At 41.2% G+C, this 17706-nt stretch overlaps 1 protein-coding gene and 1 long non-coding RNA gene across 3 annotated transcripts in view; one reads left to right on the top strand and one right to left on the bottom strand.

Moving 5' to 3' along the window:
• Positions 1-17706, top strand: part of LPCAT3 (lysophosphatidylcholine acyltransferase 3) — a 41080-nt gene that overhangs the window by 16718 nt on the left and 6656 nt on the right. For both annotated transcript variants that reach the window (XM_059682096.1, XM_059682097.1), the window contains exon 2: positions 17291-17398. In XM_059682096.1, the coding sequence (XP_059538079.1) occupies positions 17291-17398 (108 nt within the window). The remainder of the gene's footprint in view (positions 1-17290; positions 17399-17706) is intronic.
• On the bottom strand, positions 11906-17292 carry LOC132227226 (uncharacterized). The gene is made up of 3 exons (XR_009451147.1): positions 16364-17292; positions 13814-16126; positions 11906-13581 (listed from the first exon to the last, which is right to left on the bottom strand). It is a non-coding gene; the product is annotated as an uncharacterized LOC132227226 (long non-coding RNA).

Raw genomic sequence — 17706 nt, 5'->3', positions numbered from 1 at the left:
CCTCCCACTGGGGATGTGCCCACAACCCAGGTACATGCCCTTGACCGGAATCGAACCTGGGACCCCTCAATCCGCAGGCCAACACTCTATCCACTGAGCCAAACCGGTTTCGGCAGCAATCAGTAAATTCTATGCTTTAATTGCCTTACCAGTTACTTATCATTTAACCCTCCTTTTTAACCCTAAAGGACTTAACCCTCTGTCCTATTTGTATTTGTCTTCCTTTTCACTTTAGTGAAAGAATAGAAAAAAAATTGAGTGGCAGCCCAACTAGTGTGGCTCAGTGGTTGAGCGTTGACCTATGAACCTAGAGGTCACAGTTTGATTCCCAGTCAGGGCACATGTCTGGGTTGTGGGCTCTATCCCCAGTATGGGGTGTGTAGAAGGCAGCCAATAAATGATTCTCTCTCATCATTGATGTTTCTGTTACTCTCCCTCTTCCTCTCTGAAATCAACAAAAAAATGTATTTTTAAAAAACTGAGTGGCAGGTCTTCAAAGAAGAAATAATAAAGTTAGAATTATGTGAAAATATTTGATAAAAATAAACTATAAATAATCCATATTCAAAAGCAGTCCTATTTTTATATTCTAGTCTGTGATTCTTGGGGAAATTTAACTGAAGTTTAATTAAAAGAGCAGACAGATCCTGAATGTGGCCTTCTAATATTGCCCAAAGCAAAATACCCATTACCTACGGTAATACATTCCATAGTATAGAAAAATTACAACCTCCAGATAATACTCTCTTTTTTTATTCTAATATTTTTTTATTGTTTAAAGTATTACATATGTCTCTTTTTCCCCCAATTGACACACACACACCCATCCACTCCCACCTGCAAGGGCAAGCCGTCACCACCCCAGTGCCTGTGTCCATTGGTTTTGCTAATATGCATGCATACATGTCCTTTAGTTGATCTCTAACCGCCCCCTTCCCTGCCCCTTGTCTCTGGATCTATTTTTGTTCATCAGTTTATGTTGATGATTATGTCACACATATGAGTGAGAGCATATAATATTTATCTTTCTCCGACTGGCTTATTTCGCTTAGCATAATGCTCTCCAGTTCCATCCATGCTGTTGCAAATGGTAAAAGTTCCTTCTTTTTTTATAGCAGCCTAGTATTCCATTGTGTAGATGTACCACAGTTTTTTAATACACTCATCTGCTGATGGGCACTTAGGCTGTTTCCAAATCTTAGCTATTGTAAATTGTGCTGCTATGAACATAGGGGTGCATATATCCTTTCTGATTGGTGTTTCTGGTTTCTAGAAGTGGGATTAAGACTGTCTCTTTTAACTAGAAATTCCATAGTGGCTTTAAACTTATCAGCAAATAATTCCTAAGAGCAGTGACAGGCATAACCTCCTTTTGAGATTCCCTGTCCCAAATCCACCTTATCTATCCATCTTAAAAGTGGAATTCAGAAATAAGACGGTGTGGCTTAGTGGCTGAGCATCGACCCATGAAACAGGAGGTCACCGTTTGATTCCTGATCAGGGCACATGCCCCATGCAGGAGGCAGCCAATCAGTGATTCTCTCTCACCATTAAAGTTTCTGTCCCTCTCACCCTCTCCCTTCCTCTCTCTGAAATAGAAACATTTTTTAAAAAAAAGAAATAAGACCCAACCGGCATGGCTCAGTGGTTGAGCACATGCCCAGGTTGCGGGCTCCATCCCAGTGTGGGGCATGCAGGAGGCAGCCAATCAATGAATCTTTTCCATCTTGATGATACTATCTCTCTCTCCCTCTCCCTTCCTATCTGAAATCAATAATAATATATTTTTAATAAAAGAAAATAAGATGGTTGTCATAAGGAAGAAATATTAACATATACATTTAAATTAAAAAATGAAGTTAGACCTCTTTCGACAAAACTAAATCTGATCAGGCTGACTAGTTTACCATTTGGATTACATGGCAGGCATTTTCCATATGTACTTAAAGCAAATCTTCAATATACTTAACAAAAGCACACATCATTTGCTGTTGTTTAAACTTAAAATGTTTGATGGCATATTAATGTGAGAGGAGATATGTTTTTTTCAGAATTCTTTTAGGGGCTATTCCAGCAAAAATAGTTTGGAAACCATTGCAGCAGCTTAACCATCTTTAATTCAACCTTTCCATCATCTCCCACATCTAGTCAACCGTACTGATTTTTTTCTATTATATCCATTTCAGGCTCTGCCCGTTTTCATCTTTGCTACTGTTTCACCCCTAGGGGGGAAATAGTCTTGAGGTGACAATTCCATGTTCTTTCCTGTCCCTTTGTCCTTTACTACATTATTCCCCTCCCTTGGAATGCCCTTTCCTTCTCCCTTCTCCATCTTAAATGTTCTGATCATTATTGATCTCTCTCTTCTGTAACCACTACAACCTTGGCTATTCCATGCAGTTAGCACTTACAGAACATCATTCTTTGATATTTTTTCTCTACCTAGAAAGTTCCTTAAGAGTTAAAAAGCACCTCTTAAAATTTCTACCATATCCCCCTTTTTGCCCAACGCAGTGTGACCACATAACAGATGCTTAATATTTTACTGACTGCCTAGAATACAAAGTATTTGTTTATTCATTCTTTCATCCATTCAGCAAATAGTCTCAAGACCTTTTTTTGTATCAGGAACTGTACTAGGCACTGAGGTACGATAGTGGAAAAATTTGACAAAAATCCCTGTTTTCAAATACTGCTAAATAAGTAAAATATAGTATTTGAAAGAGTAATAAGTGCTGAGAGGAGAATACAGAAAAAAAAAAAAAACGGGAAGTGTGGTTGGTGGCGGGTGAGGGGAACATATGCAATCTCACTGATAGCGTGACTTTTTAGTAAAGATCTGAAGTGAGTGCCAAAACCGGTTTGGCTCAGTGGATAGAGCGTCGGCCTGTGGACTGAGGGGTCCCGGGTTCGATTCCGGTCAGGGGCATGTACCTGGGTTGCGGGCGCATCCCCAGTGGGGGATGTGCAGGAGGCAGCTGATCGGTGTTTCTCTCTCATCGATGTTTCTAGCTCTCTGTCTCTCTCCCTTCCTCTCTGTAAAAAATCAATAAAATATATTTAAAAAAAAAAAAGATCTGAAGTGAGAAGGAATATAAGGAAGGACTTGAGCTTCTTTGTGAAAGATCATTCCAGGCAAGGGACCTATTATATCAGTGGTTCTCAACCTTCCTAATGTCGCAACCCTTTAATACAGTTCCTCATGTTGTGGTGACCCCCAATCATAAAATTATTTTCTTTTTTTTTTAAATATATTTTTTATTGATTAAGATATTACATATGTGTCCTTATCCCCACGTTACCCCCTCACCCCCCCCCCCCCCGTTGTCCGTGTCCATTGGTTAGGCCTATATGCTTGCATATAAGTCCTTTGGTTGATCTTTCCCCCTTACCCCCACCCTCCCCTACCTTCCCTCCAAGGCCCGACAGTCCAATCAATGCCTCTCCATCTCTGGATCAGTCCTTGTTCATCAGTTTATGTTGTTCATTATATTCCACAAATGAGTGAGATCATGTGGTATTTATCCGCTCTCCAGTTCCATCCATGCTGTGGCAAATGGTAAGAGTTCCTTTTTCTTCTTCCTCTTCTTTTTTTTTTTTTTTTCTTCCTCTTCTTAAAGAATACCTTTCAGCGTTTCATATAATGCTGGTTTGGTGGTAATGAACTCCTTTAGCTTTTTCTTATCTGTGAAGCTCTTTATCTGACCTTCTATTCTGAATGATAGCTTTGCTGGATAAAGTAATCTTGGTTGTAGGTTCTTGCTATTCATCACTTTGAATATTTCTTGCCACTCTCTTCTGGCCTGCATGGTTTCTGTTGAGAAACCAGCTGACAGTCGTATGGGTACTCCCTTGTAGGTAACTGACTGTCTTTCTCTTGCTGCTTTTAAGATTCTCTCTTTGTCTTTTGCTCTTGGCATTTTAATTATGATGTGTCTTGGTGTGGTCCTCTTTGGGTTCCTTTTGTTTAGGGTTCTCTGCACTTCCTGGACTTGTAAGTCTATTTCTTTGACCAGGTAGGGGAAGTTTTCTGTCATTATTTCTTCAAATAGGTTTTCAATATCTTGCCCTCTCTCTTCTTCTGGTACCCCTATAATTCTGATGTTGGTATGCTTGAAGTTGTCCCAGAGGCTCCTTACACTATCTTCATATTTTTGGAATCTTTTTTCTTTTTTCTTTTTCGGTTGGGTATTTTTTGTTTCTTTGTATTTCAAATCTTTGACTTGATTCTTGGGATCCTCTTGTCTGCTGTTGGATCTCTGTATATTATTCTTTATTTCAGTCAGTGTATGCTTAATTTCTAGGTGGTCCTTTTTCATATCCTCCAGGGTCTCACTAGATTTCTTGAGGGTCTCACTAAATTTATCGGCGGTTTCCATAAAATTCTTGAAAAACCTTATAAACGTGGTTTTGAACTCTATATCCAGTCGTTTGCTTTCCTCCATTTCTGTCATTTGTGACCTGTTTCTTTGTCTCTGCATTTTTTATGCTTCCCTGTGTTGGTAGAGTGGCTTTGTGTGCTAGGTGTCCTATAGGGCCCAGTGGCTCAGCCTCCCCAATTACCTGAGGTGGACACTCTTGGTGCACTCCCTTGTGGGCTTTGTGCACAGTCTTGTTGTAGTTATGCCTTGATTGTTGTAGGATCACTGGGAGGAATTGACCTCCAGGCCAATTGGCAGTGAGAATCGGCTGTGTCTGCAGTGGGAGAACTTCTGTGCTGAAGACACCCTTCTGGGGCAAGACTTGCTTCAGTGGGGCTTTGATGCTCACTGAGTCTGCCCCCTGGGTGTGTCCCTTATGGATCTGAGGAGTTGTAATCCGGATGGTCCCCCTCTGACCACTGGGTATACTGGCTCTTGGAGGTTACCCAGCAGGAGCTATGAAGAGAACTGCAGATTCCCCTTCCTTTTTTGGAGTTTGGAGGTGCCCTGATGAGGCCCAGCTGTGAAGCAATGCAAGCTGCTGTGGGGCCTTGGGTCTTCTCTTGGAAGTTCTGGGTCTGTGGCCCAGCTGCAGTTTGTTAGGTAATTTTCAGGTTGCAAAGGGCCAGGGCATTCATATGCAAAAGCCTCTGCAGCAGCCTGGGTGGGGCGGGGTCTCAGGGAATCGAAGGGCGGAGCAAGGAACTATGGCAGATTCTCAGCCCTGCCCTAAGGGGCCTCGCGCGTCTCAGTGTCCTGATAATTTAATTGCTGCAAGCACCTCTGAGAGAAAGCCACCCTCAAGTTCCGAGTTCTGCCCGCTGCCAGACAGCCCAGTTTCTCCCCGTATGAGTCCTGGGTCCCCAGAGACTTCCCGGAACCGGAATTCAGAGCAGTCGGGAGCTTGTGACTCCCTCCCGATTCAAAAAGACAGCCACGTCCTCAGGTACCAGCCTCTTTCCGCGCACTCTCGAGCCTCCGTACCTTTGCACTTTACTTCCGCAGCTCCTGACCCTCAATGTGCTTTTCTCTTTCCTTCTAGTTGTAGAATTTCCACTCCGCCAGCCTTCCTGTAAGTTCTGGATGATGTCCGTTTTGTCTTTTTATTGTGTTTTGAAGTTGTTGTAGGAGGCAGCAATTTCGGTGTTTCCCTATGCCGCCATCTTAGTTTCTCCCCATAAAATTATTTTCGTTGCTACTTCATAACTGTAATTTTGCTACTGTTATGAATCATAAATATCTGATATGCAGGATGTATTTTCATTGTTACAAATTGAACATAATTAAAGCATAGTGATTAATCACAAAAACAGTATGTAATTATATGTGTTTTCCGATGGTCTTAGGCGACCTCTGTGAAAGGGTCGTGCGACCCCCACAGATTGAGAACCGCTGTATTATATGAAGGCCACAAGGCTGGACTTGCTTGATGTTCCAAGGAGAGCTTTGTGGAGGCAGAGATGAGTTAGAGAAAAGTGGAGTGGGGAAGGGGTGAGCAGATCTATAGGTTCTGGTTGGACTTTGGCTTTTGTTGACTGAGACTGGGGGCCTTCTGAGGGTTTTGAGCAGAGGAATGAGCAGATTGGATTTATGCTATAATAAAATCCCTCTGGATACTGTGTTAAGGATAGACTGAAGGGAGAGGCAAGAGCAGAGGCAGGGAGATCAGTCAGGAGGCGACTATAATAACAAGCCAGACATGGTGTTGACTTGGACACATGGTAAGAAGTGGTCAGATTCTGGGTTTATTTTGAAGGTAGAACAGGAATTACTTATTGATTGGGTTGAAAGGAAGGGAGGTCAAGAATGATGGCAAGGTGAACAAAAGGGTAAATTGCTGTTTGCTGAAATGGGGAAAGCTAAAGAAGGAATAGGTTTAGTGAGGGATGTATGTCAGCAGTTCATTTTGTTAAGCTGAGATATCCATTAGGCATGTACTAATGGAGTCAAGTAGGCTATACAACCTCAGGGAAGAGATTCAGGCTAGAGATAATCATGTGGAAGACACCAGCAAACAGATGGTATGTTTTTAAAGCTGTGTGATTGGATGAGAGAGCTGAGTGCTTCACTGTTAAAGCAGAGGTAAGCAATCTCACATTCATCAAGCATCTAATATGTACCAGGCTTAATTAATATATGAATCCTAAGCTAGATTTTCATTTTACTCATGAAATTGAGACCCAAAAAGGTTAACTAAATCAACCAACCTGAGGTAACAGCTAATAAGTAGCAGAACTGGGTATTCAAACTGAGATCTGTCATAACTCCAAAGTTCTTGTTCTTTTAACCATCCAGTGCCTTAATTTAATAGTACATTGCATTTTGCTCTTGACAAATCAGTGCCCTTACTTTATATATGTATATATATATATCTTTTATTGATTTCAGAGAGGAAGGGAGAGGGGGAGAGAGATAGAAACATCAATGATAAGAAAGAATCGTTGATTGGCTGCCTCCTGCACACCCCCTACTGGGGAATCGAGCTCACAACCCGGGCATGTTCCCTTGATCAGAATTGAACCCGGAACCCTTTGGTCCGCAGGCTAACGCTCTATCCACTGAGCCAAATCAGCTAGGGCTTGAATTGTTTTTTTAAGAATGGGTTGCCGAAACCGGTTTGGCTCGGTGGATAGAGCGTCAGCCTGCGGACTGGAGGGTCCCGGGTTCGATTCCGGTCAAGGGCATGTACCTGGGTTGCGGGCACATCCCCGGTGGGAGATGTGCAGGAGGCAGCTGATCGATGTTTCTCTCTCATCGATGTTTCTAACTCTCTGTCTCCCTTCCTCTCTGTGAAAAATCAATAAAATATATTTTTAAAAAAATGGGTAGCATTTCACTTGATAGAGGGGTGGTTTGAGAAAATATTCCACTCAAAGGGACTGGTGTGAGCTAAAGTCTAGGTACTAAAGACATAAGACGTTTTGGGGCAAAAACAAGATCAGTTTTAGCTGGAGAAATGGAAACTTTAACTAGAAATGTAGTTTAGAAGACAGACCTCGAATCTTAGGCTTAGGAATTGGTACTCTGTTGGTTTCTAAGCAGGAGTTGAAAAGAGTACTCTGGTGTAGGATTACTGGGAGTGTGAGGCTGCAGGCAGAGATCAAGTAAGAGGCCATTGCAAGAGTTTACATCTGAGTGCCTGATGGCCTTAACTGTAAATGTAGCACAGAAAAAAAAGAGTAAGGGTAGTGAGATACTGCAAAGGAGGAATCAACAGAATTTGATGACTGGATATAGGGAACCAAAGAAAGGGAAGAGGCAAAACAATGTGGTTGTATGACTTGGAGAAAGCTAACACCATTAATAAACAAAAAAAGAAGCCAAGAGAAGGCTGATTTAAGGGAATAAGTCATGTTTTATAGAGTACAAGATGGTATGAGATAGCAGACTAAAAATGTCCAGCCAGGAAATGTGGAACTGAAACTTGGGTAGGATTAAAAATGTAGATTTGCCCTAACCAGTTTGGCTCAGTGGATAGAGCATCGGCCTGCGGACTGAAGGGTCCCAAGTTCGATTCCGGTCAAGGGCATGTACCTTGGTTGCAGGCACATCCCCAGTAGGGGGTGTGCAGGAGGCAGCTGATCGATGTTTCTCTCTCATCAGTGTTTCTAACTCTATCACTCTCCCTTCCTCTTTGTAAAAAATCAATAAAATATATATTTTTTTAAATGTAGATTTGAAAAAAAAATAAAAATAAAAAATAAATGTAGATTTGTTTTTGGCATAAAGATTGTATTAAGTTACATGACAGTAGATGTAGTTTCCAATCCTATACAGTCCTATATAATAAAAGAGAAACATGTAAATTGACTGTCCCTTCGCTATGCTCACCAGCCAATCAGGGTGAATATGCAAATTAACCCGCCAAAGCTGGTGGGTTAATTTGCATATGCAGGCGCCGGGCAGAGAGCAGAAGCGGGAAAGTCGGCAGCTTGGGGGGACATGGCTCCCTCAGTCGCTCCCTTGGGGGGACGTGGCTCCCTCGGTCCGTGGAGAGCAGAGCATGAGAGCCGGAAGCTTGGGGGGCCGTGGCTCCTTCAATTGCTCCCAGTGCAGGGAGCACCAGGAATTCTGGGAATAGTAGTTCTTATGGCAGGCCCAGGACCGGAAGTGGAAGGCCAGAGCGCAAGGAGCACCAGGAATGCTGGGAATCGTAGTTCTGGTGGCAGGTGGATCTCCTAGACACTAGAGCAGCGGTTCTCAACCTGTGGGTCGCGACCCCTTTGGGGGTCAAAAGACCCTTTCACAGGGGTCGCCTAAGACCATCGGAAAGCACATATATAATTACATATTGTTTTTGTGATTAATCACTATGCTTTAATTATGTTCAATTTGTAACAATGAAATTGGGGGTCACCACATCATGAGGAACTGTATTAAAGGGTCGCTACATTAGGAAGGTTGAGAACCACTGCACTAGAGCAAAGTGAGCCTGGAGCAAGTTACTGTTGCGGTGGGGGATGGAGGGAAAGCAAAGGTGAGAGACATAAGTAAAATTAGAGTGTCTAGGAAAAATTAAAGGGAAGATATCCTAAAACTTCCAGGAAATCTCCATCAATGAAGTAAAGAAAAAAAAATGCTTCTATTATTCTGTAAGCAACAAACCAAACTGGGTTGGGGGGTCTCAGACAATTCGTTCAAATGATTGCAAAGACAGACAGAAACTCCCGGATTAGAGAGGGCTCCCCTGAGGGCTCCCAGATTGGAGAAGGTGCAGGTCGGGCTGAGGGACCCCCCCATGCATGAATCTTTGTGCACTGGGCCCCTAGTAGTAAGAATAATAATGGTCAAGATGAAATCCTGGAGGGCAGCAGTATTTAGGAACCAGAAGAAAAGCCTTAATTGAAAGAGACAAAGAAAGGTAGATTGGTGTAATCTGTTCAGATTATAGTTGGCCACTATTTGCCAGTGAAAGTAAATACCGGAAGTGAGAGTAAATGTTTAGGAACCTTTCACAGCAATTTGACAGTGTCATATCATCCAAGCCCATGACTTTGTATTTTACAAAATGTTGGTCTGCCCTAGTTGGTTAGAGCATCATCCTGATACACCATGGTTGCGTCTTCGATCCCCAGTCAGGGTACCTGGGAGAATCAGCCAATAAATGCATAAATGTGTGGAACAACAAAATCAATGTTTCTCACTTTTCCTTCATCTCTCTCTCAAATCAATAAATAAGTATTGGTCCACAACAGATGGGAAATTTTAAAAACTCTCTACGCCACTAACTGAGAAGTGCTGGGTTAGAGGATAAAATAATTAAGGAGTGGTATATACCCAAGAGAACTCAAGATATATATTCACACAAAAACTTGTACACAAATGTTCATAGCAGCCTTATTTGTAATACCCAAAAAGTAGAAATCACCCAAGTGTCCCATCAACTATTGATGTGGTATGTCCACTTTGTAATATTACTCAGTCATTAAAAAAGAATGATATATGCTGTAACAAAATTAACCTTGAAAACAATATGCTAACGGAAAGACCCAAACATAAAAGGCCCATATATTGTAGAACTCCACGTACATGAAATACCCATAATTGGTAAATCCATAGAGACAGAAAGATTGATAGTTGCCAAGGGCTAGAAGAATATGGAGAGTGATTGCTAACAGGTGTGGAGTTACTTTGGGAGAATGAAAACATTCTGAAATTAAATAGTGGGGATAGTTGTGTAACCTTGTGAATATGCCAAAAACCACTGAATTCTACATTTTGAAATGGTGTAGTTTATGTTATGTGAATTACCTCAATAGAAAAAGAAAAGGAGCCTGGCCAGTGTGGCTCAGTGGTTGAGCATCGACCTATGAACCAGGAGGTCACAGTTCGATTCCTGGTCAGGGCGTGTGCCCAGGTTTCGGGCTCGATCCCCAGTTGGGGGGGGCGGGGGGGTGCAGTAGGCAGCTGATCTATGATTCTCTCTCATCATTGATGTTTCTATCTCTCCCTTCCTCTCTGAAATAAAAATATATTTTTAAAAAAAGAAAGAAAAGGAACAGAGACACTGTGTTTCTCAAAACCAATGAAAGAGAAACTTTCAAAAAAAATGAAAAGATTCCAGGTGTCAGGGCGCATTTAGGAGGCCACTGGTCGATGTTTCTCTCACACATCAATATTTCCCTCTTTCTTCCTCTCTCTCTAAAACAAATTTTTAAAAAATATCCTCGGGTGAGGATTTAAAAAAAAGAAAATACAGCAGGGAAGTTGAGGAAGCTGGGAAGAAGAAAAAGACTGTTAGACTTGGCATTATAAGAAGGCAGATTAAGGCAAAACACCAATCCAGATGTCAGCAGTTCTCAAAGTGGAGCCCATGAACTCCCAGGGAGCCCCTGAGAACCCTTTAAGGCGTTCATGGGATGAAAATTACTTTCATAGTAATACCAAGGTGTTATTTGCCTTTTTCACTGTGTTGACATTTGCATTGATGGTGCAAAAGCAATGGTGTGTGAAACTGCTGGTGCTTTAACACAAATGAAGACAAGGGTACCAAAGTGCACTAGCAGTCACTGTATATTTTTATCTTTCCCTCTGTATTCCTCACTGCCATGCACTCATAGTAAAAACAACAACAACAACAAAAACAAGCCAGTTTCACTTAAGAAGTCCTGGATTGCCCTAACTGGTTTGGCTCAGTGGACAGAGTGTCGGCCTGCGGACTCAACGGTCCCAGGTTTGATTCTGGTCAGGGGCATGTACCTTGGTTGCAGGCACATACCCAGTAGGGAGTGTGCAGGAGGCAAGTGATCGATGTTTCTCTCTCATCAATGTTTCTAACTCTCTATTCCACTCCCTTCCTCTCTGTAAAAAACCAATAAAACATATTAAAAAAAGAAAAAAAGAATGTCTTGGATGAAGCAGTAAGTATTATGAATTGTATTAAATCTCAACCCTTCTTAATAGTCTGAAGAAATGAGAAATGTGCCTAAAGCACTTCTGCATACTGAAGTACAAGGCTGTCTGGAGGCAGAGTATTTGTGCAGTTACTTGAGTTGCACGTTCAATTAAGAGCTTTTTTCATGGGATAGCATTTTTACTTGAAAAAAAACAACTGACAAACTTAGACATGGATTTATTTAGATATGGGCATTTGGCAGATATTTTCTTGAAAACGTGAGCCTGTCATTTCAAGGAAAATAACAGACACTATTTGTAGTGAATAATAAAATTCAAGCTTTCAATTGAAAATTTTTAAAATTTTGGAAAACTTTTTTGTATCTGCCTCCATGAGCGTGACAACTTCTCAATACATACAGATTTTTTTTTAAATATATTTTATTGATTTTTTACAGAGAGAAAGGGAGAGAGATAGAGAGTTAGAAACATCGATGAGAGAGAAACATCGATCAGCCGCCTCCTGCACATCTCCCACTGGGGACGTGCCCGCAACCCAGGCACATGCCCTTGACCGGAATCGAACCCAGGACCTTTCAGTCCGCAGGCCGAGGCTCCATCCACTAAGCCAAACCGGTTTCGGCAATACATACAGATTTTTATGTTGAAGATCAATGGTGTTATTAAAAGATGTGATTTTTTAAAAAATATATATTTTATTGATTTTTTTACAGAGAGGAAGGGAGAGGGATAGAGAGTTAGAAACATCGATGGGAGAGAAACATCGATCAGCCGCCTCCTGCACACCTCCTACTGGGGATGTGCCTGCAACTAGGGTACATGCCCTTGACTGGAATCGAACCTGGGACCCTTTGGTCCGCAGGCTGACTGACGCTCTATCCACTGAGCCAAACCATCTAGGGCAAAAGATGTGATTTTTATACTGTATTTTAATGACATATTGTCAATATTTGGAAGATCTGCCTAATACAGTGAGCCATTGTTTTCCAGATGACCAGTGCATGATATTACAAAAACCATTCAAAGCAATGAGAGACCACTGGGTTTTAACATAATAGAATATGAAAAGTTCATTGATATGTTTGCTGCATATTCCACATTGCAACAAACCTTTAAGAAACAATCTGTCAAGTTTAGGTAGAATATCAAAGAATATCCAAATTTATCTGAAAAAGCTATTGATTCGCCTTTCAACTATATATCTGTATAACGGTTTCCTACATATAGTTTAACCAAAACAACAGATTAAATACAGAGGCACATTTGAGAATCCAGCTATCTTATACTTAGAGAAAGGCCAGAAATTTGTACAAGTGTAAAACAATGCCATTCTCTGCATTCAATGATTTTGTTTGTTTTAGAAAAATATATTTGTTTTCATTAAAGGTATGATATTTAGCTCTAGCCAGTGTGCCTCAGTTGGTTGAGTGTTGTTCAATGTACCAGGAGGTCACAGATTCAATTCCCAGTCAGGGTACCATTAAAAAATAATTACAATAATAAATAAAAGTATGATATTTCTATTAATATCTGTTTTAATGAATTAATTCAAAAAAATTTTAATTTTCTTCATTTATATCAATTCTTTGTATGGTATTTGAAGTGTTTTTCTTTTCTATAAAACTGGTACCAATATCTGGTTAATCCAGCATTTAGCAGTCCTAATTCTGTATTCTCCCTCACACTTGCCAAAACATCCTCTACTTTCTTTTCACCAGAGTCTTATCACTCACTGACTAGTCAAATGGGGTCATATCCTATTCCTACAGAACCCAGAAATAGCTCTACAGGATGAAAAGACAAAGAAATTTACCAGACTTTAATGAAAACAGCTCATTTCTATTCCTTCAAATGAAACCTCAGGACCTCTAAAATTAATAAGTAATTTCACAACAATTGTGCAGAGAATAAGAAGTTCCACTAATAACTAAGTTGTGGCAGATCCTAGTCCCTGACTCCAACAGCACTCACGAGATGTCCAGTGACTGATTGGAGAACACATCTGGATACACTCACAACCTGAACCCCCAAACAGAGCCAGATTCCGTGTATCCCAGCAGTTTGCTCTAAAACTGTAAACACCATAGGTGTTGCTCTTGAAATGCTCCCATTCTAATATGGGATCATCGTGTTTGGGAGTAGGTTAGTTCATCAGCCTACATTTGCTAATGAGTTTCTGAAGGCCCTTCTTTAACTAAAAAGAAAAAAGTTATAGTACTGCCAAACAAGTTCTTTAAAACCTCCCAATCAGACTTACAAAACTAACCTCTGCCTGGAGAGTGGTATTAAAGGAAAGATAGCAACTCTCAGTCATCAAGCTCAGAATTTTTTTTTTAAATATATTTTATTGATTTTTTTCAGAGAGGAAGGGAGAGAGATAGAGAGTTAGAAACATCGATGAGAGAGGAACATCGATCAGCTGCCTCCTGCACATCCCCTACTGGGGATGTGCCCGCAACCCAGGTATATGCCCTTGACCCGAATCGAACCTGGGACCTTTCGGTCCACAGGCCGACGCTCTATCCACTGAGCCAAACCGGTTTTGGCAAGCTCAGAATTTTATTCTCAGGACCTAGTAAGCACTCTGCCTGGCACCAGGATTTTAGTAAGACAGTGCTTCTTCACCCTGGCTGCACACCAGATCGCTCAGACCGACTGAATCAGACTCTGATGGGTGGGGAGGAGGTACTTCCATTGTTCTCTAAATATTTGTCAGGTGACTGTGGCTATTGTATTAAGAATCGGCTCCCACAAGAAAGCATTAGGACTCAGAAACACCTTGTGGGACAACACCCTCCAAAAAAACCCAGCACATCCCTAAAGGGGTGACTGGGCAGCCAGGTTACAAAGCCTGCTGAGCTGAGCAGCAGCCAAGAGCAAGGCTTGGTGTTTACACACTCAAAATCAGCTCTGGTTGTCACAGCAACTCTCCCCAGAACAGTTCCTTCTTCCCCTCTGTGGCCTCAATTCAGGCTTTGCTGTTCTCTGTTATGATCTTAATGTTCTTGGTAACCTTAATGGCCTGCTGCATTCTTTTGATTATTCTGCCAATTGCACCATCTTCTTATCATATGTTTAGTAGTGTACAATACTACTTCACCTGCCTGTGTGGAACTCAACAACCTCCACTTCTCCAAAATACACCCGAACAAAGGGCCTTGAGTGGCCAGAACCGATGTTACCAGGCTAAGCACTAAGTCTGTAAGGAAAGCACCCAAGACCTTTGCTCTTATATTTCTTTTTTACGCCTTAAAAACATACAATTTCTAAGGCCTGCAGTAAATTAGAAGTAGGGAAAACAACATCCTTGGCAGGCACACTGAAAGCTCAAGTGACTACTAATGCCTCAATAGGAAGGAAAGGGGCAGAAAAGCCCTAAGAAATGGATACGAGAACTCGGAATGCAGGACAGTGTAGGCCCTAACAGAATCGGAGCAACAGTTTTACACATCTCAACAGCTTATAAAGCAGTCATGACTTTACTGTAGAATAATTATGAACCAGATCACCAAGAAAGTGTTCAATTATATCCACGTTAAGGGGGCAGAGTGATATGTGTTGCATTTTTAAATTTTAAGCATTCCGAATGGTTCAGGGTTTTGGTGATTCCAAGTGGTTAAGGGTTTTAGTGCTTAAAGGGGTAAACTCTTAGCTATCCAGGATTTATTTATGAGTACTCTAAATAATTAAGATATTCCCTATTGTTTCTATTCATTTATACCCCATTTCCTACAATGTTAAAAAGTCAAAGACTTAAGGCAGTCTGATCTTATTCTATATATACTTTCTAGTACCTGGCTCTGGTTCTTAGCAATACTTGCTGATAACATGGTGTTCTGTTCCTGCCAAATTTGATATGTGATATGTATGAAACTTGATCCTATTTCTTTGCTCATTCATCTGACTACGAAGGGGTCATAGCTGTCTCCCTCTCCCTTGAGCTAGTAATCCTATATCTTCACCTTAGCTAGCTAGAAAATAAACCATTGCATGCCACCTTATCCCTCATTATGTGATCTACAAAGAGAATACCTGGCATGTAGTAGGTGTTTAATAAACATTTGTTGAATGAATGAGCCAGTAATCCACAGGATATCTATAAAGTTAGCTATTTGCATGAAGCTATAAAATTGATGAAGTGTCTAGCCCATTATAACAGCAGTCAAAAAAAAAAACAAGAGCAAAAAACAATTTTTTTTAAAATAAATAACAAATAAAAGAGAAGAAAAGAAAAAAAAAAAAAACAAGAGCAAGTCCTGGCACCAGGAAGATTAAATGGCGGATACACTGTTAAAAACTTGACTACATAAGTATACAGGATGTGATCATAAGTTAAAAAACAAAAAGACAAAAAAAAATTATAGGGAAAAAAAACTAGGACTTAGGACAGTGATGGCGAACCTATGACACACGTGTCAGAGGCGACACGCAAACTCATTTTTTTGGTTGATTTTTCTTTGTTAAATGGCATTTAAATATATAAAGTAAATATCAAAAATATGCATCTTTGTTTTACTATGGTTGCAAATATCAAAAAATTTCTATATGTGACATGGCACCAGAGTTAAGTTAGGGTTTTTCAAAATGCTGACACACCGAGCTCAAAAGGTTCGCCATCACTGGCCTAGTACATAAGCCAAATACACAACAGGATTACCCATTTACTTAATAAAAAACTGAGCACTTTCTTTGTTTTTGACACTTCTGAGCATTGCAGAGTTAACCAAACTCACAACTATACTGCCAATGATAAGCTGACACTATGCAATGATAGGATAGGTCAAGTGTCCTTCTAAAACACAGTAGGAATTCCAGTTCTTCACACGTGCACTGCCAAGCACATCAGCGACCTCTTTTTTTTTTTTTTTTTAATATATTTTATTGATTTCCTACAGAGAGGAAGGGAGAGAGACAGAGAGTCAGAAACATCGATGAGAGAGAAACATCGACCAGCTGCCTCCTGCACATCCCCCACCGGGGATGTGCCCGCAACCCAGGTACATGCCCTTGACCGGAATCGAACCCGGGACCCTTCAGTCCGCAGGCCGACGCTCTATCCACTGAGCCAAACCGGTTTCGGCAGCGACCTCTTAATAGAACACTAAATGCAAATGTGTAGTAACACCATGGAACATGCTAATTTTAGTTTAGGAATACCAAATGTTATATTGACCCTCTTTTATTCAGTAAGCAACCTTTGGCCATGCATAATCAGCTCATGGCCCATCAGGAAGGAGATCCACTATAGTTCAATTGTGGCCCCAGGACCATACTCTGAATCACTGCTTTAGAAGACATTTTCCCATGATACTTAATGGATTTCTAACCCGGTGAGTGCCCAGACCTCAGCATGTGAGAAGCATCCACACATTTCCTATAACTGCTGTTCAGCTGTAATTCAGTCAGCAATCACAGTTTATAGCCTTGTGTTGATTTATAGTTATCCTCTTGATAATTTGCTGATAATACACTACTAGCAGGACAGGAGATAAAATTATCCAATGTAATAAAAGGCCAATATGTGAATTGTCCCCTCAGGCAGGAGTTCGATCAGGAAGCGGGCCAGCCAACAGCCCGAGGCCCCACCCCCCACCAGCCAGGCCCTGATGGGGCAGGCCCACCAGACCCCACCTGTGCATGAAATCGTGCACCGGGCCTCTAGTAATAGATCATAAAAGCATAAAATAATGCTTCTGGGCAGAGCACAGTTGGATACCCTCAATTCCTTGTATCACTGAAAACGCAATAGAAAATTCCTAGCACTACTTAATAGTCTCTCTGAGAAACCTAGCCTTAGGACCTGGTTTTATATGGCCTCTATATAAAACTGTCTTCAGTTTTAAATGTTTACTCACAAAAACACTTTTGATTTTTGGGGATATTATTATCTTCTCTGTTGACATCCACATAATGTGTGTTTTTTCCTCTCTGGGCTGAGTTTCATGCCAGATAAACCTCCAAAACAAAATGGGAGAGCACCAGCCACAAATAACCCTCTTCTGATCTCCCCTCAGGTTACCCCTTGGCTTTGTTTTATCGGCATTATCTTTTCTACAAGGACAGCTACCTCATCCATCTCTTCCACACTTTTACAGGCCTCTCCATTGCTTATTTTAACTTTGGTGAGTAAACTGGGCTAGCAGTGGGGCTGCAATTAGAGGGAATTTGGGAAGGAACGGATTTGAACCAAACTTCCTGGAGAGAATTTGATGGATAGGTAAGTTATAATCCTGTGCTTGCAAAGAAAGGATTTGTGTGGACAAGAAAATAGCTTAAGTTCTCCTTACATGGACAGTCCTCTCCCAGATAAAACATTTGAGAGTGGTTACCCTTGCCAGACCCCATCAACTGAGAGGCACCAGTTTCTCTGCTATGCCTATAACTGGATAACAAGCAGTCCCCTCAGGAGCAACCTTAAGTTCAAACATTC

This window comes from Myotis daubentonii, chromosome 2, assembly GCF_963259705.1.
Source record: "Myotis daubentonii chromosome 2, mMyoDau2.1, whole genome shotgun sequence".
Classification (NCBI taxonomy): Eukaryota; Metazoa; Chordata; class Mammalia; order Chiroptera; family Vespertilionidae; genus Myotis; species Myotis daubentonii.
This window is presented reverse-complemented; position numbering and strand designations above follow the sequence as displayed.